This window comes from Paralichthys olivaceus, chromosome 2 (genome assembly GCF_024713975.1).
Source record: "Paralichthys olivaceus isolate ysfri-2021 chromosome 2, ASM2471397v2, whole genome shotgun sequence".
Classification (NCBI taxonomy): Eukaryota; Metazoa; Chordata; class Actinopteri; order Pleuronectiformes; family Paralichthyidae; genus Paralichthys; species Paralichthys olivaceus.
Window position 1 is genome coordinate 2,358,387 of NC_091094.1, and position 19,118 is coordinate 2,377,504.

At 42.4% G+C, this 19,118-nt stretch overlaps 1 protein-coding gene across 1 annotated transcript; it reads left to right on the plus strand.

Annotated features, from left to right (window-relative positions):
* The first annotated feature begins 11,156 nt into the window (after positions 1 to 11,156).
* ccndbp1 (cyclin D-type binding-protein 1) lies at positions 11,157 to 18,858 on the plus strand. The gene is made up of 11 exons (XM_020105208.2): positions 11,157 to 11,353; positions 11,866 to 11,925; positions 12,108 to 12,187; positions 12,655 to 12,736; positions 13,067 to 13,163; positions 13,570 to 13,643; positions 15,171 to 15,247; positions 16,925 to 17,184; positions 17,380 to 17,440; positions 18,263 to 18,309; positions 18,587 to 18,858. Exons 1-11 carry the CDS (start codon positions 11,266 to 11,268, stop codon positions 18,693 to 18,695), a joined length of 1,035 nt encoding a protein of 344 aa, XP_019960767.2. The 5' UTR covers positions 11,157 to 11,265; the 3' UTR covers positions 18,696 to 18,858.
* Positions 18,859 to 19,118: the final 260 nt, after the last annotated feature.

Here is a 19,118-nt window from a genome sequence, read left to right on the forward strand (position 1 = left end):
TCTCTCTGTCAGTCTTTGTCTCTCGACCCAGGTGTGTGGTAACTGCGTCTAATGACTGTATTCGTGTTAATAGCCATCAGAGTCTTAGCCGGTGGCCAATCCCGTTGCAGGTGGGATTAAACATGGATTAAGCGTGTTTCTCTCTGAAAGCAGACAGACAGACTAGCACTAATCTGACTTTAGCCTTGTACTGAAAAAAAGGCAGGCTTGTGCAATCCCACTCCTCCAGCAGCTGCATTTTGTGTACAGTGTGTGGGTGTGTGTTCATCGCTCTGTCCTGCTTCCACCTTCATGGGAACCAAATGTCGTCTGAAGAGCAGAAACATGAGGGAAGAATAAAACTCCTCACGTCTCCAGGGGTTAGTTTAGCTGCAGGGTTTGGTGTTAAGACCACAGTCAGGATTAGAGCTCAGGTATCAGGGTTTACAGTCACGACTAAAAAGCTTAACACGACTTTTAATCACCAGCTGTCTTTCAAAGGACGGCAAACGTTTCCCCAATCACCATCAAGGAAAAGTTTCTGAGACCTTCTCAACAACAGGAAGGAAAACTGATTGTTTGCAGTGATTAAATATTTCATGCACGCTTCAGACCAGACCAGTGGCTGCCAGGATGAAAAAGAACAAAGCTAACAGTAAATGTATTCTATTGCTTGAACATTATAAACCTGCAAATCCATTGGAGGATTTCACAAGTGTGCATTTCCTTCATGTTTGATGGTGTATGTGCCTGACGCTTATGGTCACGTAATCACAGCAACCAATCACACGTTCGTTACATGCAGGCTATCTGTCCATGCAACGCTACAGAGAAGAACACAGGAAATAAACTCTACAACCAGATGTAGGAGCGTTTCTAGGGACTTTGAGGGCTCCATGCAAAGGGGAACTAGGGGGGTGCATGTGGTTACGCTTGAAAGCATGCAAATAAATCAGTGTATATACAGATGGACGAGATGACAGCTCCCCAAAATGAAGCCAAAGTATCTCAATCGCCCCCTGGTGGCTGGGTCTTGAACCCAACCTCCACTATGTTCGCAGATGGGACATTGGCCACAATAAAAAGTAAAAATATAATATATGGTTCCGGTTTTTGTGTGTTCATGTTGTCAGGTGTCCATTAATGCTATAAAAGCAGGTTTAAACTTCATGATTGACAGCTGCATGGTGGGACCTCAATAACGGGGCTCCGTTCCGCAATTGCTGCTTCACAGACAACTTCCTCTCCAGGTAGTGGGAGAAAGTGGAGACACGTCGTCCGTCTTTATTTACAGTCTATGCTAGAAAATTTTAGGTTTTCTCAACTTCTACCACATACAATGTAACCACAATGCAATTCTTCCATGCATGATGTCAACTCATTCAAAGTTGATGAGCTGCATTTCCACTGAGGCTTGCAACATATATGTGTCAGAAGGGCCACATGGTTTCTCAGTTTGGACACCGCTGCTCGCGTTTCAAGCAGGTGACGAGACAGGAAGTTGGACTGGGCTGCAGATTGTCAGACTTAATCACAGTTCACGTCCTGTTTTCAGTCATCTCACCTTCCTCGAATTCCTTGCACAGCTGTGACCTTGTGCACGTATCGTACAAGTTGTGCTCACACTCAGTTTTGCTGCAGCGAAGGATTGTCGGCAACATTTCAAGTTCGCTTTAAAATAAAGTGTGAATGAAATCTTTTTAGAAACGACAAATAAGACCAACATTAAAATACACTTTCTGTTCTCTGAGACAGTTCTCTGATTAAAGCTTGACATTTGACTAAAATCTGTGCTTCAGGATATTATAAACAGGTACACGCCTGGCTGCACACACACACACACACACACACACACACACACACACACACACACACTCACACACACACACACACACACACACACACACACACACCCTCTCCTCTCTGCAGCAGCTGTGTGAGGTAATGTCTGTCTGTGTCTGTGTAACACCCTGCAAGAAAAACAAATACACCTGTCTCTCTCTCTCTCTCTCTCTCTCTTATGTTTTTTTCTATCTCATTATCTCTCTCTCTCTGTCTTTCGGTCTGTCTGCCCCCCCACCTTTACCTCCCTTTCTCTGTCTCTGTCTCTCTCTCTCCCTCTCTCTCTCTCTCTCCCCTCTGTCTGCACTCGTCTTTTCCTCACTCACCCACCCCCTGCTACTCCCCCGCTCCCGTTTGAGGCTCGATGCAGTCGACTATTAAAAATGTCCTCTGTCAAGATGAGATTGTGTCGAGCACAAAGAGGCTGCGGGAAACAGGCAGGAGGTAAAGCAGAAAAAAGGGTAGAGAGATGAAAAGAACAATGGATGGAAACACAATAAAGAAAACAGGAGGAGTGGGAATGAAATCACACACAACCTCAACATAGTGACATATTTATTTACCTCTTTAACCTGAACAATGAGGATTTACCTGAGGCTTTGAACATGTTTCATGTTAACAGATGTGCACCCTCTGGCCATGCTCAGAAAATTACACACGGACATTTTTTATAATTAAATGAAATAAAAAATAAAAATGAAATAGATTTAAAATAACAATAAACCTTAAGTATTAAAACTAAATAAAAAAAATATACACCTAAAAAAAAAAAAGAAAGGGGGGGGACTGTCTCTGAGCCTGGTGGTACGGGCCGGATGCTGCAGTACCGTCAGCCAGATGGCAGCGGGCAGAACAGTTTATGGTTTGGATGATCAGGGTCTTTAATGATCCGGTTGCTCTTCTTCCTACACAGCTGAGTAAGAGGTCCTCAGTTCAGGGCATACTCTCAATGGTGCACCTGTAAAAGTTGCAGAGAATCCTGGGATCCATGTTGAGCCTCCGCAGCCTGCGGAGGAAGCAGAGCCGCTGTCTGGCTGTCTTTGTGATTCGAGTCTGTGTGGTGAGTCCAGGTCAGGTCATCACTGATGTGAACCCCGAGGAACCTGAAGCTGCTGACTCTCTCCACCATAGTCCCGTTGATGGAGAAGGGGGCGTGTTTAACTCCAGCTCCTTAGTTTTGCTGATGTTGAGATGGAGGTTGTTGTCCTGGCACCAACATGTCAGGGCTCTGACCTCCTCTCTATAGGCCATCTCATCAGGCCTATGATGGTTGTATCATCAGCTAATTTAATGATGGTGTTGGAGCTGTGGGTGGCCACGCAGTCATGCGATAACAGGGAGTACAGGAGAGGACTGAGCACGCAGCCCTGGGGGGCGCCGGTGTTGAGAGTCAGGGTGGAGGATGTAGTGCTGCCCATCCACACAGCCTCGGGTCTGCCTGCCATGAAGTTCAGTATCCAATCACAGAGGGCGGTGTTGAGCCCCAGGTCTCCAAGCTTGGTGACAAGCTTCAGGGGCACGATGGTATTGAACGATGAACTGTAGTCAGTGAACAGCATTCTCACATTTGTGGTCCTTTTGTCCAGGTGGGAGAGGGCAGTAAGACGGGTGAGGGAGATGGCATATGCAGTTGACCTATTTGGCCTATAGTCAAACTGCAGTGAGTCCAGTGAGTCAGGGTCAATTTATATGTATTTATTCATGTATATTTATTGCACAGAAAATCATCCATCCATCCCTTATTTCCCCATTTAATTGTTTGACGGGCTGTGGCAGGCGAATTGAGTCCATGCAAAATATTGGATAAACTCTGGAGCTAGTCAAATATACACAAAGTAAACTTTTTGATTAATGTTGGTGTCTGTCGTAAACACTTAAAGTAAGTGCAGGTCAGCATGGCAGTGGGGAGGGATGACACTCTGTCAAGATACTCTGGCATGGCACACGGATACAAAACCCATAATGTGCGTTTGGTACGATCCTAAAGCAGCGGCAGCAATAATTTAGCATTTTCTTCTTCTTGTTAGTTCGGTTTATCAGTGGGTGGCAACCACTGACCACTATCCACTGCTGTACTTCATTACTTCCCCCCAATTGGTTGGGGGGGCTGGGCTACAATTGTTTTTTTTTGTATAACATATCAGCAGGGATGGAAGAAAAAACATGACATCACCATGCCTTTGACCCTCCATGCCTTTGACCCTCCATGCCTTTGACCCACCATGCCTTTGACCATTCATGCCTTTGACCCTCCATGCCTTTGACCATTCATGCCTTTGACCCTCCATGTTTTAAATCCTTTAAGCGTTGATACTTGATACTTTACCTTTGATTTTGTTTTGTCATGAGGCCTCCCACTGTAAAACTGAACAAAGAAGCTCATTGGCACAGCAACGAAACAAGAGAAGCAGATTTTTCTACATTCTGATCACCACATATTTTGAAAGGAATAAAACCCAGCACCATGCCCTTCCTGCTCCTTGGTTTTCTCTTAGGAACCATCGTCACTAAAACTGTGAGGATTCTATTTGACCATTTCTTCCCACCCAGAAAAATAAATGTACATATCGATGAGGATAAGAATTTGGCACCCATGGTTACCACCGAACTGCCTGAATCAGAGATAGAAGCCCATCCATTGGCCACTGCACAACCAGAGCCTGCATCTGTTTTCCACGATGAAGAAGAGCAGGATGATATTGGACCTGCTGCAGCTGTATTAGACGTTGCATTATCACTGGATACGACCAGTGCAACAGCTGTATTTAACGATGAAGAAGAGCAGGATGATATTGGACCTGCGGCCGTTGAGTTAGAAGTTGCATTATCAGTGGAGACGACCAGTGCAGCAGCTGTATTCAACGATGAAGAGCAGGATGACACTGGACCTGCTGCAGCTGAGTTAGACGTTGCATTATCACTGGAGACGACCAGTGCAGCAGCTGTATTCACTGATGAAGATGAGCAGGATGATATTGGACCTGCCGCAGCTGTGTTAGACATTAAAGCATCACTGGATGTGACCAGTGCTAGAGCTTTGGTTCAAGCTGCACAAGCTGTGCGCTCTGTTATGACAGAACTGGAAAATATCTGCCCCTCTTCTATTTTGTCAGGTGCTGCAGCAGCACCGGAAGAGACCACTGCTGCAGCTGTGCTCAACCTTTCTGAAGTCTTGTTCAAAGCTACACACACTGTGTACAAGTCCGCAGAAGCCCTGCGCCGGACCGGTTCTGCTGTAGCTATGTTTGATACTGGAGTGACTGCCTTCAACACTACAGATACTCTACACGATGAGACCAGTGCTGTACTTATGTCCAACGTGGCTCAACATTTGTACAATGCTGCATGTGCTGTGGACAAAGTCTACTCAGCACTGGTTCCGATCAGTGCTACAGCCACGTACAATATTGATGAAACTTGGTACGATGCTGCAGTCGCTATGAACGAAGCAGCAGCCGCACTGCATGAGACCGGTTATGCTGGAGCTGTGTTTGGTGCCACAGTACCTCACTTGTATGTAACAGTACCAGGAATGTGAGTAGTGCTGGAGTTTTGAGACCCACTGCCACTACTTTGTTTGACGGAGCAGGTGATAGTTTTGGAGTTATCATCAGTCAATGAGAAGTCCATCACTATATGTCATTGTTGTGCACATGACAATAAACCCTAAAATCTTGAATCTAAAAGAAATTAAATAATACAACTTCCCATGGATGAAAGCAGGAAACAAACTTACGTCTATTGTTGTATATTTGTTTGTTTTGATATTTTGTTGTACTTTTTTTGCTGTTGTGCCAAAAAGTTTGCAATGAAGGGCTGCCACGTCTAAATGTTAAAGGCGGAAATAAAAGCTACCTTCAAATAGTCCCACTACAGTGAAATCATTAAATAAATTAAATCTTATTAAATCTTTTACTGTGAGAAAATTCCATCACTATATTTTAAGTGTTGATACAACTTTAACATTTATTTCAATTCTTTTTTAACTTTGTAAAAGTCAAAACTTTACAGAAAAATCTATCACAATCTATAATCACTGAATTTTCAATTAAGATGAAACACACAAACATGAAACAGATTCTTCCCTGGATGAATGACAATGCTTACAAACTAACGTCGGGATGGGACAATGCCCTAATGAGCATACATTTACAATGCTAACTGACAGGGTAATAAGACAACTGCAGGCATCATCACACTCATTGAAAATTCTGCTTGTAACTCAAAAGTTATCAGGTCAAAACTATACAATAATAAAGCCAATTGTTCGATGAGTCAGTGGGCCACCATAGCCTGGAGTTTCCAAGTCCAACAAAGCAATGCACGCACCATCGCCACCAACGAACCAGCACTTCTACCTACAACAGTGTCTCAGACAGAGGTTTGAAAGGTGATTGCATTTCATAAGCCATCAAGGGGCTGTGGATGTAAATGGTATGGACACATACATTCTGAAACAGATCAATCCCTCAATAAGGGCTGACCCTCTCCTGACTCTCAACTACAGGCCCATCAGTATCTTACCCATAGTATGGAACGTATTTGAAAAACTGGGTGCCAACCAAATCCTTACTTATTTAAACAATAGCTCCTTCCCCCTCCACTCAATGTAATTTCGGATTCAGGGATAATCACTCAACAGAAACACTCACTACCACTAACAGTTACGGGTAACTTCTTAGAAAACGTTAGTGTCACTAGACAAAGTTGGGGTTGTGGGGGCCCTGCTTTCAGACCTTCAATCATCAAGTGTTACTGCATCAACCACACAATTTCAGGTTTGTTTGTGAACCTCATCAAATCAAAACACTTTTTTTTGGTAGTTTTTCCTCACTCTTGCCGAGGGCTAAGGACGGAGGACGTCCCACCTTGTTAAGCCCTTTGAGGAAAACTGATTCATGGGCTTTACAAATAAAATTTCCCCTATTGATTGAAATATTCTAGATCCAGATTTTTATCCAGACCTGCACCAAATTTCCTAAGTCCCCAAAACAATAAACATGCCTGATTTCTTTCATCGAGAACCAGGAATAATCCTCAATGAATCAACTTAATCTCACAATTTTTAAGAAAGTAAAAAAAAAAGATTTGCACTAAATTTTTATGAACCTCCTCGGAGAAGGTAGCAAGTTTAATAGACTCCACATCTTCCTTTTATGATTGAATTAATTAAACGTGATTCTTTGAATACAGGTATTGGAAAAATTACAGTGAACTTATTCCACCAACTTGATTAATGCCCCGAGATCAAGGCTCAAAAGTAGAGTTGATCCAGACTTTTGTTTCTCTCACTTTGACTTTGTGAAATATTTTATTTATAGTTTCACCAGTTTCCCAGAGAATAATTCATTGATCTTGACTGAAGACGTCGCAGCCTCTCGCTCTATAGAGGCCGTGGTGTAATATCCCTTTAACAGCAGAACTTGAGCAGAGGAAAGCAGGCGAGACAAATTCGAATAATTAAAAAAAAACACCCAGATAAACGAGTGTGTGTGTGTTTGACATTGTATAATCGGACTAATCTGATTACAGTGTGACAGATTTGATGCCTCTCGGTTTCCTGTCTGTCTCTCAGTGTCTGTGGAGACAGACCTCTTAAGGAGAGGACGGGCTGTCTCACTGATCAGCTGTCTGACTAGTTGTCTCTCTGTCTTATGTCTTACACTTCATGCTGTCTGCCCGTCTCTCCATCAGTCTGAGTGGACGGTCCTGTTTCTGTTTCTGTTTTACTCCTGTCGAACTTTCTCACTTATTTACCTTCGCTCTGATCATCTGTCTGTCTCTCTAAAACGTCTCTCTCTCTCAATGTGTGTGTGTGTGTGTGTGTGTGTGTGTGTGTGTGTGTGTGTGTGTGTGTGTGTGTAGGAAGAAAGTCCCAGTTGAAAGGCTGAAACTGCGGCACTGGATAAGCCTATTATACTGTGTGTGTGTGTGTGTGTGTGTGTGTGTGTGTGCGTTTTTGGTCTAGTTGATTACTCATCGCTCCAATAAAACACATGCACGTAAACACACACACACACACAATGTGTAAAGCTGTGTGTGTGACTGATAGGGTTTCCTAACACACTGTCTCTATTCTGACTGATGCTTAGTGTGTGTGTGTGTGTGTGTGTGTGTGTGTGTGTGTGTGTGTGTGTGTGTGTGTGTGTGTGTCTAACATGTTAGTCATGTTTGTTCCCCTTCTTTCTTTCTTACTTTCTTTCCTTCCTATTTCCTGTCTATATTTACACTTTCTCTCCTTTTTAATATTTCCTCTCTTCTTGTGTGTCTCCTCTTCCCTCCATCGCTCTCTCTTGTCCTTCTTTTCTTGTATTCCCTTCTTCTGTATTCAAATGTTCTTCATCTCTTTTCCTCTCCATCCTTTCCCCTCTCTCATCTCTAATCCCTAGCTCATAGCTTTTCCTCCTGTTTTTCATCCTCTCATGTTTTCCACTGCTTTATACCCCCCTCTTCTCTCTCTCCCCCCCCCTCTTGCTCTTGCACTCTCTCCGTCTGACACTACACCTCTCTTTCCTTCACATCCTCCACCCTCTTTTTTTCTGTTTTCATGCTCCATCCATCCCCCTCCCTCGGCCTCATTATTCGGTATAATCGGTTGTCTAGACAGTGACTCCCCACACAGATCACACCTGAGAGAGCACAACGGAGGGGGGCAGACAGAGGGAGAGAGGGAGAGAGGGAGAGAGAGAGAGAAAAAGAAGAGAAGCAGGAAATGAGACAGAAGAGAGGGACAGAAAAGGTGATAAAATGATCTGCTGAAACCCTCCAGTCACTCGAGAGGGAGAGACGTGTGAGACAGAAAACACAGTGAAGGAGGGAGAGAGGAAAAGATAGAGAGAGAGAGAGAGAGAGAGAGAGAGAGGAGGTGGTGCAAGAAAGACGGAGATGAAAGACACAAGGATGGAGGAGAAAAATTAAGAAATGGAGAAATAAAAGAGGGACGAGTGTGTCGCACAGGCTGCTTGACAACAGAAAATGTATTAATGTGTGTGTGTGTGTGTGTGTGTGTGTAAACATCACCTCCTCCATGTGAGCAGATGGGACATGTCACATTTTTCTCTTCAGATGGTTTCTGTGGTTTCAGGTCCTTCTTATCACACTGGTGTATTTCCATGTTCATGTTTCTGATCAGTTTGGTTTTGATTAATAATTTCATGATATAAAAACAGTGTTGTCATGACTGACAGCTGAGACTGACGCGCTATCAGTCGAACACATGTGTCTGTGGGCCGTCGATGCTGCACAGACTCTGGCTCCAAATGTGCAAGATGGCAGCATTTGTATCCTGGATATATATTGGCTTCATTTAAATGTCATCCATCTTTATTTTCAGTCTCTCACGGGGGGGAACATTATGGTTCTCTTTAATTCAAATACTCAAAAACATCCTGTCTTGCAATGTTCGAGAAAGTGATGACAAGTTCCTGAATCTGCCCCTTCGTTCTTGACTTCTGTCCCATTAATTGAAAAGTTTCAATCAAAACAGTTTTGTAGTTTTTGCGTGATCCTGCTCACAGGCAAACAAAAGGCAATGAAATCATAACCTCCCTGGCGGAGGTGAAAATGGTACATTTGTCACATTTGCACACACAACTTTGTTGTCGTTAATCCTCAAACAAATATACAACTGAGCCAAGTGTCTACATTGTGGGTGTGTTGTTGTTTTAATATAAACTGCAGTTAAGCTCAGAAGATTCTTAACGAGAGCAACAGCAAAACCAACCTGTTTGTTGTATTGTGTGATCCACCAAACGCAAACCATCCATACGGAAGACTGTTAGTGCCACACATATCAATGAGATTCTATTGATGGGTTTAACTATGTTGTCCACTTGGACCTAAATATTTCAAATACTTTTAAAAATACCTCAATTATTGAGAGTAAAAGTATATGTTGCCTATTTGTGCCTATTTTTGTTACTTTTAAAAGTACACGTAACACAATGCAGTGGATTAAAAAGTACAGATATCAGGGAAGTAAAGGTTTTGAATACCTGAAAATAAATATATTTAAGTAAAGTACAGATACATGAGAATACTGATACTGGAGTATAGTCATAAAGTAAATGTGCTTTTGTAACATCTCAACACTTCTCTCTTCTGTGCAGGTGTGAATGTGCACATTCAGTATGGTTCAGTTTTTGTGCTGCATTAGTGCATGTTTGTACTACTCACATTCTTTTAGCCTCTGTGAGTCATGTAATGAAAACACAACAGTTTGTCGTTCAGCAGAACAATCACACAATCAGTGGACATATAAACAACATAAAACATAAACAACACAAACAATACATAATCAACACACTCATGTTTTCAAAAGGCCAATGACAACAGAGACGAATCAGTTCCTACGTCTTGTTATAAATAAATATATCTGTGGCGTGACCTCAGTGAACAGGACGGGATTCAACCAGAATATCGACTCTGCCTTTTTCAAAGACCCGACCTTGTGGAGATTCGGGAGGTGGTTTAGGACGGTGCCTGATATTAGTGGATAGAAACTGATGCCTGATTTGTGCGGAGGAGCCGCACACCAAGATGCAGAGTCAAACCAATCTTTTAACAAGGTGGCAGGAATGGGCCTCAGGAAAGTCCATCACTGCAGCTGATCAGCAGCCCCTGCTGCGGAGGCCAGCATGTTTCAGAAACAGTCTGACGCTGCCCCCAAGTGGTCCTTGATTCGACTGCACAATTATTTTCAATTTGCAGATATGATTTGAAATGTAATTACATCCCTACCTTTTAGAAAGAACTCACTTAGTCACCATAGTTAATTGCACATCCTGTAAAACACCTGTGGTGTGCCACAAGGTTCGATTTTAGGCCCCATTGTTTTTCCCTCATGACATGCTTCCTGTCAGACAAATCATCCAACGCAGTAGCGTCTCCCTCCACTGCAAAGTCGAGGATTAAAACTAAAGGTGCTTTTGCCGTCAGGGCCCCTCGGCTTCGGGGACGACCCACCTGAGGAGATAAGGTTCACAGACTGAGGGATTTCTTTTTAAACACGTCTCAAAAGCCATTTTTTCATTTGCTTTCATGTGATTTCGTCTTTTTATCATCTTGTTATCACCTTTTATTTTATTTATTTGTTGTTATTGTCCTTTTATTGCTTTTACGTGATCAAGTGTTTATCTAATTGAACACTACTTGTCTGGCTCTCTTGTCACACTGCTTCCTGTGTTGTATAGATAAAGTTGTATTATAATCACATCTAATTTAATTTAATTCTTTAATTGTTTAATTGTTTTCCACATTTCTTTAAACTTGCAGTAACCCACTTTAACCACAGGGTGTCCCCTAACGCGCCTGAACGTGTCCCCTCGTTTCTTTTCCGACGTTTGTTGTGCCTCCTTGAATATCGTCCGCCGGCCCCGCTTCCGGGTCTCGCCTGTGGTTCCACAACACGCGTGTTTTTTCTTCCCCGCGGGAACAGTTGGAGTCATGAGCTCAGAAAACAGCGACGGGAACATTTCTGTGTCTCTACGGAACCTGCTGAACTCTGCGCACTGCGTCAGGGACCGAGTCCGAGGTAACCGGAGCTGAAGCTAACGCGGCTAAAAGGCAGGCTAAAGGCTCAAGACGAGCTAACGTTAGCGGCTGTTGTTTTCTGTTCGTGTCGTGAATGATTCACATTAACCGGGTTTGATCTGTTCACTTAAACCTTTGTTAGATTGGTCTGTCAAAGTCTCCCGCGTGAACTTTAAAAGCTAAAAGTAAGATGGATAGAACCGGTTTGTAAACAATGAGAGTCACATTCGAGCTGTGGTTGAACATGAGCCACAAAACCTCCATCAGTCAAACACCTTTAAAACTTTATTTCTGTAGCTCTTTTCAAAACGAAGTGCATTAAACATTGAAGGAGGGAGGAGAAGAAATGGTGAACACTTTCAGGAATAAAACAGGGTTAGGGATAAAAGTCCTGAGGCTTTGGACTCACTCTCTTCGTTCTCATCAACACCTCGAGTCTTAAAGTTAATTAGCTTTGTTTCTCTGTCAGTTGAGTTTGGTTCATGTGACTTCAACACTCCGTCTCCTCCACAGATGGAGAATCCAACGAGTCCGACGGAGCCTTCAACCTCTCCAACTTCTGGGACACTCTGAGTTGAGTTTGGTTTGTCAGAACCGTCCTGTCAGTCTGGGTGTGTCGTTGTGTTAGCTGCTGTTACATGTCATATGTCAAATGTAGGTTTAAATAAGTCTAATTCTTTTATATGAAACTACACTCAGCTCTCCGAGTCACTATGTCACCGATGTAACAGTAGAAATGTCTCCTCTGTCCTCAGACCAGGCCGTGAAGGCCGTGTCCCAGGAAGCCACGAAGCTCAGTCTGGCCTTTTCCAAACCGCCGCTGCCGACGCAACAGGTCAGATTATTGTTGGAATCATAATCAACACGTGTTTTATCACTTTTACCGAAAAGAACTCTGGAACATTTTCCGTTCACAAGCAAAGAATGCAGCAGGAGATCGTCCGGGTCGGACTCAACAATATGAAAATGTCTGGAACATTCAGACGAGGGGTAAAACCTGGGTAGAGCAGCAGGAGGCTTACACTTCACAGCGCGTTCACGTCGACTATTATCAACGCTCATTTATTCCTCAGTCCCAATTAGACCTTGGACACGATCCTGTGTGGCAAAGTTTCCCAGAGGAGATTTCATCAAGGACACACGAAAACCTTTTATTGGCCGTTCTTCTTTTATTGTTAATCTGTCAGTGATTTGAAGCTGCATCACCACAGATTATACAGATCCAGAGAAATGTTGGACCTCATGTTTGGTTTGTTTAAGTGAATTAGAAACTGCTGTTTAAATCACATTTCTAAATTTTAGGATACGGAGAAGTTGGCGGAGTCGACCATGAAGAGCATCCTCACCCTGTCCATGGTGTATTACTGGTTACCAAAGAGCCAAGGTAACACTCAGGCTGTACATCGGCACTGGTTTCCTATTTAAATTCAGCTTTGATTGAGAATTAGTTCATTTCAAGTTGATTCCGTTGCTCTTTTTTCTTTGAGTAGAAAATTGTGTGAAACTATCATTAACATTTAAACTGTAAACATGTTTCTCGGTTATGAAACTTTGGTTCAAGGATTTATTTTATGTAGCAAACGTCAGAAATTACTCGAACATGATCGATCCGCATATTTCAGACCTGCACTTGCTGAACAAATTGAATCAGCATGATAACAAAACACCAAAAAAAAAAACCAACCTTCTGTCGTCTCTCCTCTCCGTGACTCAGGCGTCAGTTTGCGGCGTCAGGTCCGAGACGCCACAGTGGGTGTTCTGGATGGTGTTTCACAGCTGGTGGAGGTCATCCTGAGTTCACCTCTGCAGAGGTAGTGCACATTCACACCATCCCAATTAGAGAGAACTTCAGATATCATGATAGGTTGTTGCTCATGTTGCTAACCAGAGTCCCATTAAATTAAAATACAATAAAGACACAAAACCCACGATCATGATGTCCTGATGCCTGAAACTTCACTCAGTAGTTTTACTTTATTTGTCTCTGTTCTTTATTTTTATGTCTGTGACACAGATTCATAACTAGCGAGAGTTTCAGTCCATTAGCTTTAAACCTGGCATGTAAAAAAAAAATCAAAATCCATGTATTTATGTTAAAAATGCTGCTTTCATACAAACTGCAACACTTTTCCTTCTCTGCTTCCTGTTGTCTGTTCATTCATCTTCCTCCTCTCGTTTTCCTGGCCTCTGCTCCTCTGCTCCTCTGCTTTGCTTCAGTCTGACCCAGGAACAGCTGACGACAACGGGAACCGTGTGGTCAGCCTGTGACCAGCTCGCCGAGTTACCAAAAGGTCAGTTCACTGGACTGGATTAAGTAAAGACGCGTTTATGTTCAGATCCTATTTAATAAAAAGACGTCCAGCACTAACTCCCTCACCTCCGTGTTCGCAGCTGTAGTTTGAATGTTACCGGTTTCGTATTTGCATTGATGGAAGTTGCAGGGAACAGATGCAGTTCCGGCCTCAACCTGCAGGTGGTGATGATGTTCTAAAATTCAGACGATTGTGTTTGTTTAGAAAAATCTAAAACTTTATTTATTTAACTTTATTAAAACCAGTGGATTCTGTTTATATTCATTTAGGTTTCTGTGTGAAGGAGGACGTTTAGATTTTGGGGTAAAATAAATTTGAAAATTATAAAAGTTATAAAAACAATTATAAATCAAAGTTTTAATAACAGTACTAAATAATTAAAAAACTAATCATAATAAAATGAAATAACAGGTTTATTCTACCAGACCCAGCTGTGGAGACATTGTTATAGTTGTGTCTGTGTTAAACATGGTGTTTATTTAAATTATGTTTGGGCCTTTTGTAAGTATTTTATCTGAATAATAAATATAAAATCATATAATAGCTTTAGAATAAATGGGGAAAAATAATTAGTCTGGAGGCCAGATCAACAATTTAGGTTTTTAATTTAAAAACAAGTATTTCAAATATGTAAAAGAGATATTTCCTTTTATTTTACAATAAATCTGACATAAATTTGTGTTTATTCTGTGACGGTGGGTCATGTAGAATTACCTCTGAAAACTTCATCAAGTGTTATCTTATTTTAAATCAAATCTACTAATCTACAACACTTCAAGCATCAGAACAAGTGAAGAAGTTTGTTCGTAGCAGGAACCTGAAGTGAAAAGCAGATAAAAGAAGGTGATTCGTTATGTGAGGCTCTTTCAACAAGTGAGGGAACTTTAACCACAGGGGACCACAGTCTCAATAGTTTCTCTAGATTAAATCTGATCGTAACTATCACTCATTGTGAGAGAAAGTCTTTTATTTTACAGAGAACATTTGTAAATGAAACTAAAAGTCTCAGAAAATTGACAATGTGTGGTTTTCTCATTTTTGTCAGTTATCAAGTATAAATCTAAACTTTGGCTTTTTGGCTCTCAAACGTAAAAGTTTGTTGCTTTTATCATCAAACACTCATTTTCACTTTAGATCAAATGTTTTTAAAGTGACATTAGTTTGAAAACGTCATCTCAGGCTCTGCAGACTAGAATTTTAACCTTTTCTAACATGATATAGATTAAAATGATTGATTAATATTGTTCTTGGGTGTCCTTTAATTAGATGCTTTTATATTTTTTAAAGTTTACTGTAGTCTGTGACGTCATATCAGTGTAACTTATACTGTAAGTATCGAGGAGCCGGTGCAACAGGTTCTATTATTAAAACTTTATCTGCGATCAGTTGCTACACGCAGAGAGAGCTTTGTACTTCCGTGTGTGTGTAAATCAGAAGTTTATTTCTGTTCTGAAATTTTAAAAGATCTTTTTATGTTTATTGATGAACAACGTTTTTGCTCTACAGATAATAAAGCAGCTGTGCTCGTCGTTCTTTCTGCTCAGATTGAAGTTGTCAAAGACGCCATAGAGGAAATTGAGCAGGTACACACACACACACACACCATTGATTCTCAAACCTTTCATTTTAAACAGGCCCGCAGTAAAAGACAGACGTTTCTCCATTTTTTTAGTTCTATCCAATTATATTTAGTTTCCTCATCTACTGTTTAGATCCATGTTTTCTTTGTCGTGTTGAAATCCGGATGATTCACTCGTCACAGTATGAATTCCCCTGAAACGAAAACGGTGTCGCACTTCCCGCTCCGAGTTTCACAACTGTATTTTAAAGTTTTGTCAGACAACCCTGTCTCATACCTTGTCTATGTCTAAGAAGTAGTAGTAGTAGTAGTAGTAGTAGTAGTAGTAGTAGTAGTAGTACTTGAAAACCAGTTGGGATTTTTCAATCCATTTTACATTAATGTTAAACAAGTGTTTCCTTGATATTTGGGGTTTTCTATATTTTCTGTATTTTCATGGTAATGAGTTTGACACCACACAGTGTTCTGTTCACAGAGTGTAGATATGAAGAGCCTCTCTTTCTCTCTGTCTCTTTCCTCTTTCACCTCCGTCTCCCAATCGGGTTGTAACCTCCGCCCGTCCGTCCGACCACCCGCCCTCCTGACCCCATCCCCTCTCACATTCTCCAGTCTATTGCTCCGGACCTTCTTCCTTTTCTCACCCATCTCATTAACACTTCTCTGCTCGCTGGCTGTTTCCCTCACTCTCTTACCCACCCTCAACCAAGTAAACAACTACAGACTTGTCTCTCTTCTTCCCTTTCTTTCCAAAGCACTTGAGCGTGCTATCGTTCATCAACCCTCTCCCTCTCTTCACCATAACAATCTTCTTGATCCTCACCAGTCTGGTTTCAAGGCCGGCCACTCAACTGAGGCCGCCCTCCTCGCTGTCTCTGAGCAACTTCACACAATCTGCAACAGCAGCCTAAAAATTAACCCCGACAAGACCGAACTACTTTTTCCTTCCAGTGAAAGTCGCCACCCACGACCTGACTTTTACCAGCTCCGTGCCTGGAACCTGGGTGTGGCACTTAACAGTCAACTCTCCCTCACTGCCAACTTTACTGCATCAACTGGCTCGTGTAGATTCAGCCAGGAGATTCCCTCCTGGCTGAATCTACCCGCTAGTGCTATCTGACCGCTGCTGGTCTTTAACTTTAACTCCAGTCTACATCCAGGAAGTGGTCAAACCTTGCACCCCAGCCTGTCCACTCAGCTCTGCATCGTTCAGTCGGCCTGCTGCCCCCTCACTGCGAGCACACCACCAAACAGAATCACGACTGTTTGCCGTCCTGGCTCCTAAACGGTGGAACGAACTCCCCATTGACACCAGGACAGCAGAAAGTCTTCTTATCTTCCGCCGCAGACTAAAAATACATCTCTTCTGACTACACGTCGATGAAGATGAGGTCTAAATATTGATTCTTGTGGTTCTGGGTTTGTTTCCTCAGGTTGATGCACTTATTGTAAGTCGCTTTGGATAAAAGCATCAGCTAAATAAAATGTAATATGAAGGGCCTACATCTTTATCACTGAAGTACTCAACACCTTCATATTAGACAAACACAATATAACATTATGTTCGGAGGCTGATGTCAGGAGAAGGAGACAAACTTCACGATGAGGCAACGTTGCAAAACAGATCAAAATTATAGATGGATGAAGAAGAACCCACTGAAAACTCCGCCCCCTCTCTCCACAGGCCTTATCTGAGGTCCAGGACCCGTTCAACGATGTCCTAGACGACGACCAGGAAGGGGACGAGCCTCGAGGAAACCAGGACACATACTGGTCAGACAAGGACCGGCGTGTGATTGGTCCGTGCCAGGGCCTGATAAAGGCGTCAGCGGCCTGCCTGAGGAAGCTGACGTCAGCCATCAAAGCCAACGGTGACGTCACCACGTCTCAGAATCTGTCCCAGCTCGACGACCTGGCTGACATCACCAAGGAAATAAGCCCTGGGTAGACACACACACACACACACACACACACACACACACAGTATTAAGTGTTGCGTACAGCAGCACGTCAGCAGCACGGACGTCACAGCAGCCGTGCAGAAGTTTTTACACTGGTTCTAAATCAAATATCTGATTTTCAAAATGAACACACGGCCATGAAGACAAACATCTGCCTGTTTCTGTCTTTTGTCCTCAGTGTTGATGATCTGGCTCTGTGTCTGTACCCGCCCATGGACTACAGTGGAGTGGAGAGCAATGTAGGACAACACCACACCCTGAGCACACGCTGTGTAAACTGGTTCACTGCGTTTATTCAATTCAATTTTATTTATATGGCGCCAAATCATAACAAACATCATCTTTATGTCTTTACATAGAAGGTCAAGACTTTGAAATCGTATCGATATAGAGAAACCCAACAGTTGATGTTAATGAGCAGCACTTTGAGACTGTGGAGGAAAAACTCCCCCGTTAACAGAGAGAAACTTCTAGAACCAGACTCAGTGTGGGCGGTGGGTGAGCAGAGAAACATCGGGAGGGGGGGGGGAGAGAGAGAGTTTATTGGCTGTTATTATGTTTGTGGGTGTGACAGACTTTTTCACAGCTGATCACCTGAGACAGATGTTTATGTCAGGACGGAAGTTGTTGTTTGCATGTTCTGTCTACATTTTAAGTCTTATATTAAGTTTATTTGTACTTAATAAGAGTTAATTAATAATGAATCTGTCGTCGAGTCAGTGCTAACATGAAGGTGAATTAGAGGTTTGTAAGTGTTCAAATAAAATCTGCATTCTCTGACCAGCTGAACATTTTTTTCGATGACTCACATTTATAATTTCCTTGATCACGCTCTTAACCTTTAAATCTGTTGCAGTCGGAACAGGTTAGGTAAAATAATATGAAGTGAAAGAGTAGTTGCTCCTTCGTTGCATGTAAGTGGTTTAATGTCCTCCCCACTTTATACGGTTGTGTCTCAGCCCCTTTCCTCGTCACACATATCATATTTCCAAATATTTAAATATATAAATATTTCAAAAATAGTAAAATGAACATCAAAATAAAAGTGTGTTTCTCTCCAGGTGACTAAATTGGCGGCACTGTTAAAGAAAGTTCTGGAGATCATCAGGTAAGATTCACTGACACGGTCGTTAAAAAAAGAAAAAGTTTGTGAAACACTCAGGTGTTGGTTCATGACTCCGGAGGAGAAAACATTTTTTTCTCAGGGAGAGTCGAGTGTTGTGTTCGTGGAGGTTTGAGAAACGAGTGGGTGGTTCGTCCGAGTTCATCTTATCAGTCTGATCTGAAAGAAAACTGATCCCGGCCAGTTTGTTCCTTTGAAAATGTGCCACACGGTTGTTTCTTTTCTTCACTTATCTTTTCCCCTCCTCTCTCTGTTCCTCCAGGTCCAGTCACGTCTGCGGCGAATCAGAGCTGAACTGGGTTCAGTTCTTGGACGGAGCCGTCGACCACAACCTGCAGAAAGCCAAAGACCTGATTCAGCAGGACAGCTAGTGTTGCTGTGCAGTTAGAAGGGTGTGTTTTGAGGTTTTGTTTGTTTGTGTGTGTGAGAGTGTGTGTGTGTGTGTGTGTGTGTGTGTGTGGATTTGTTGGGAAATAAAGTGCCTGCATGTATACGACAGACAACGATTAAAAGTCGACATGTCTTTAAATTAAATCTGTGGAGAGCAGTTTGATTATGTAACTCTTAATACTTCGAATATGTAGTTAATCTGCTTTTGACCATTTGCCAGGTGCACACAAACACACACCACACACACACACACACACTGCCCCAGGTATATTTCTCTACCAGTCGGGTTCGTTAAAAGCGTTTAATCTCTGCAGTCACACGTTGATCTGCGGTGACAAGCAGCAGATTGAGAAGATCGTAGAAAAGGTCAGATGTAAAAGTGACAGCTTTACGATTTACACTTG

Excerpts from the sequence above, each read along its gene's own strand:
- ccndbp1 (XM_020105208.2), top strand. The coding sequence starts at position 11,266 with ATGAGCTCAGAAAACAGCGACGGGAACATTTCTGTGTCTCTACGGAAC. Across the intron at positions 13,164-13,569 it reads CTGAGTTCACCTCTGCAGAG|TCTGACCCAGGAACAGCTGA; the intron begins GTAGTGCACATT and ends GCTTTGCTTCAG. Across the intron at positions 17,185-17,379 it reads ACCAAGGAAATAAGCCCTGG|TGTTGATGATCTGGCTCTGT; the intron begins GTAGACACACAC and ends TTTTGTCCTCAG.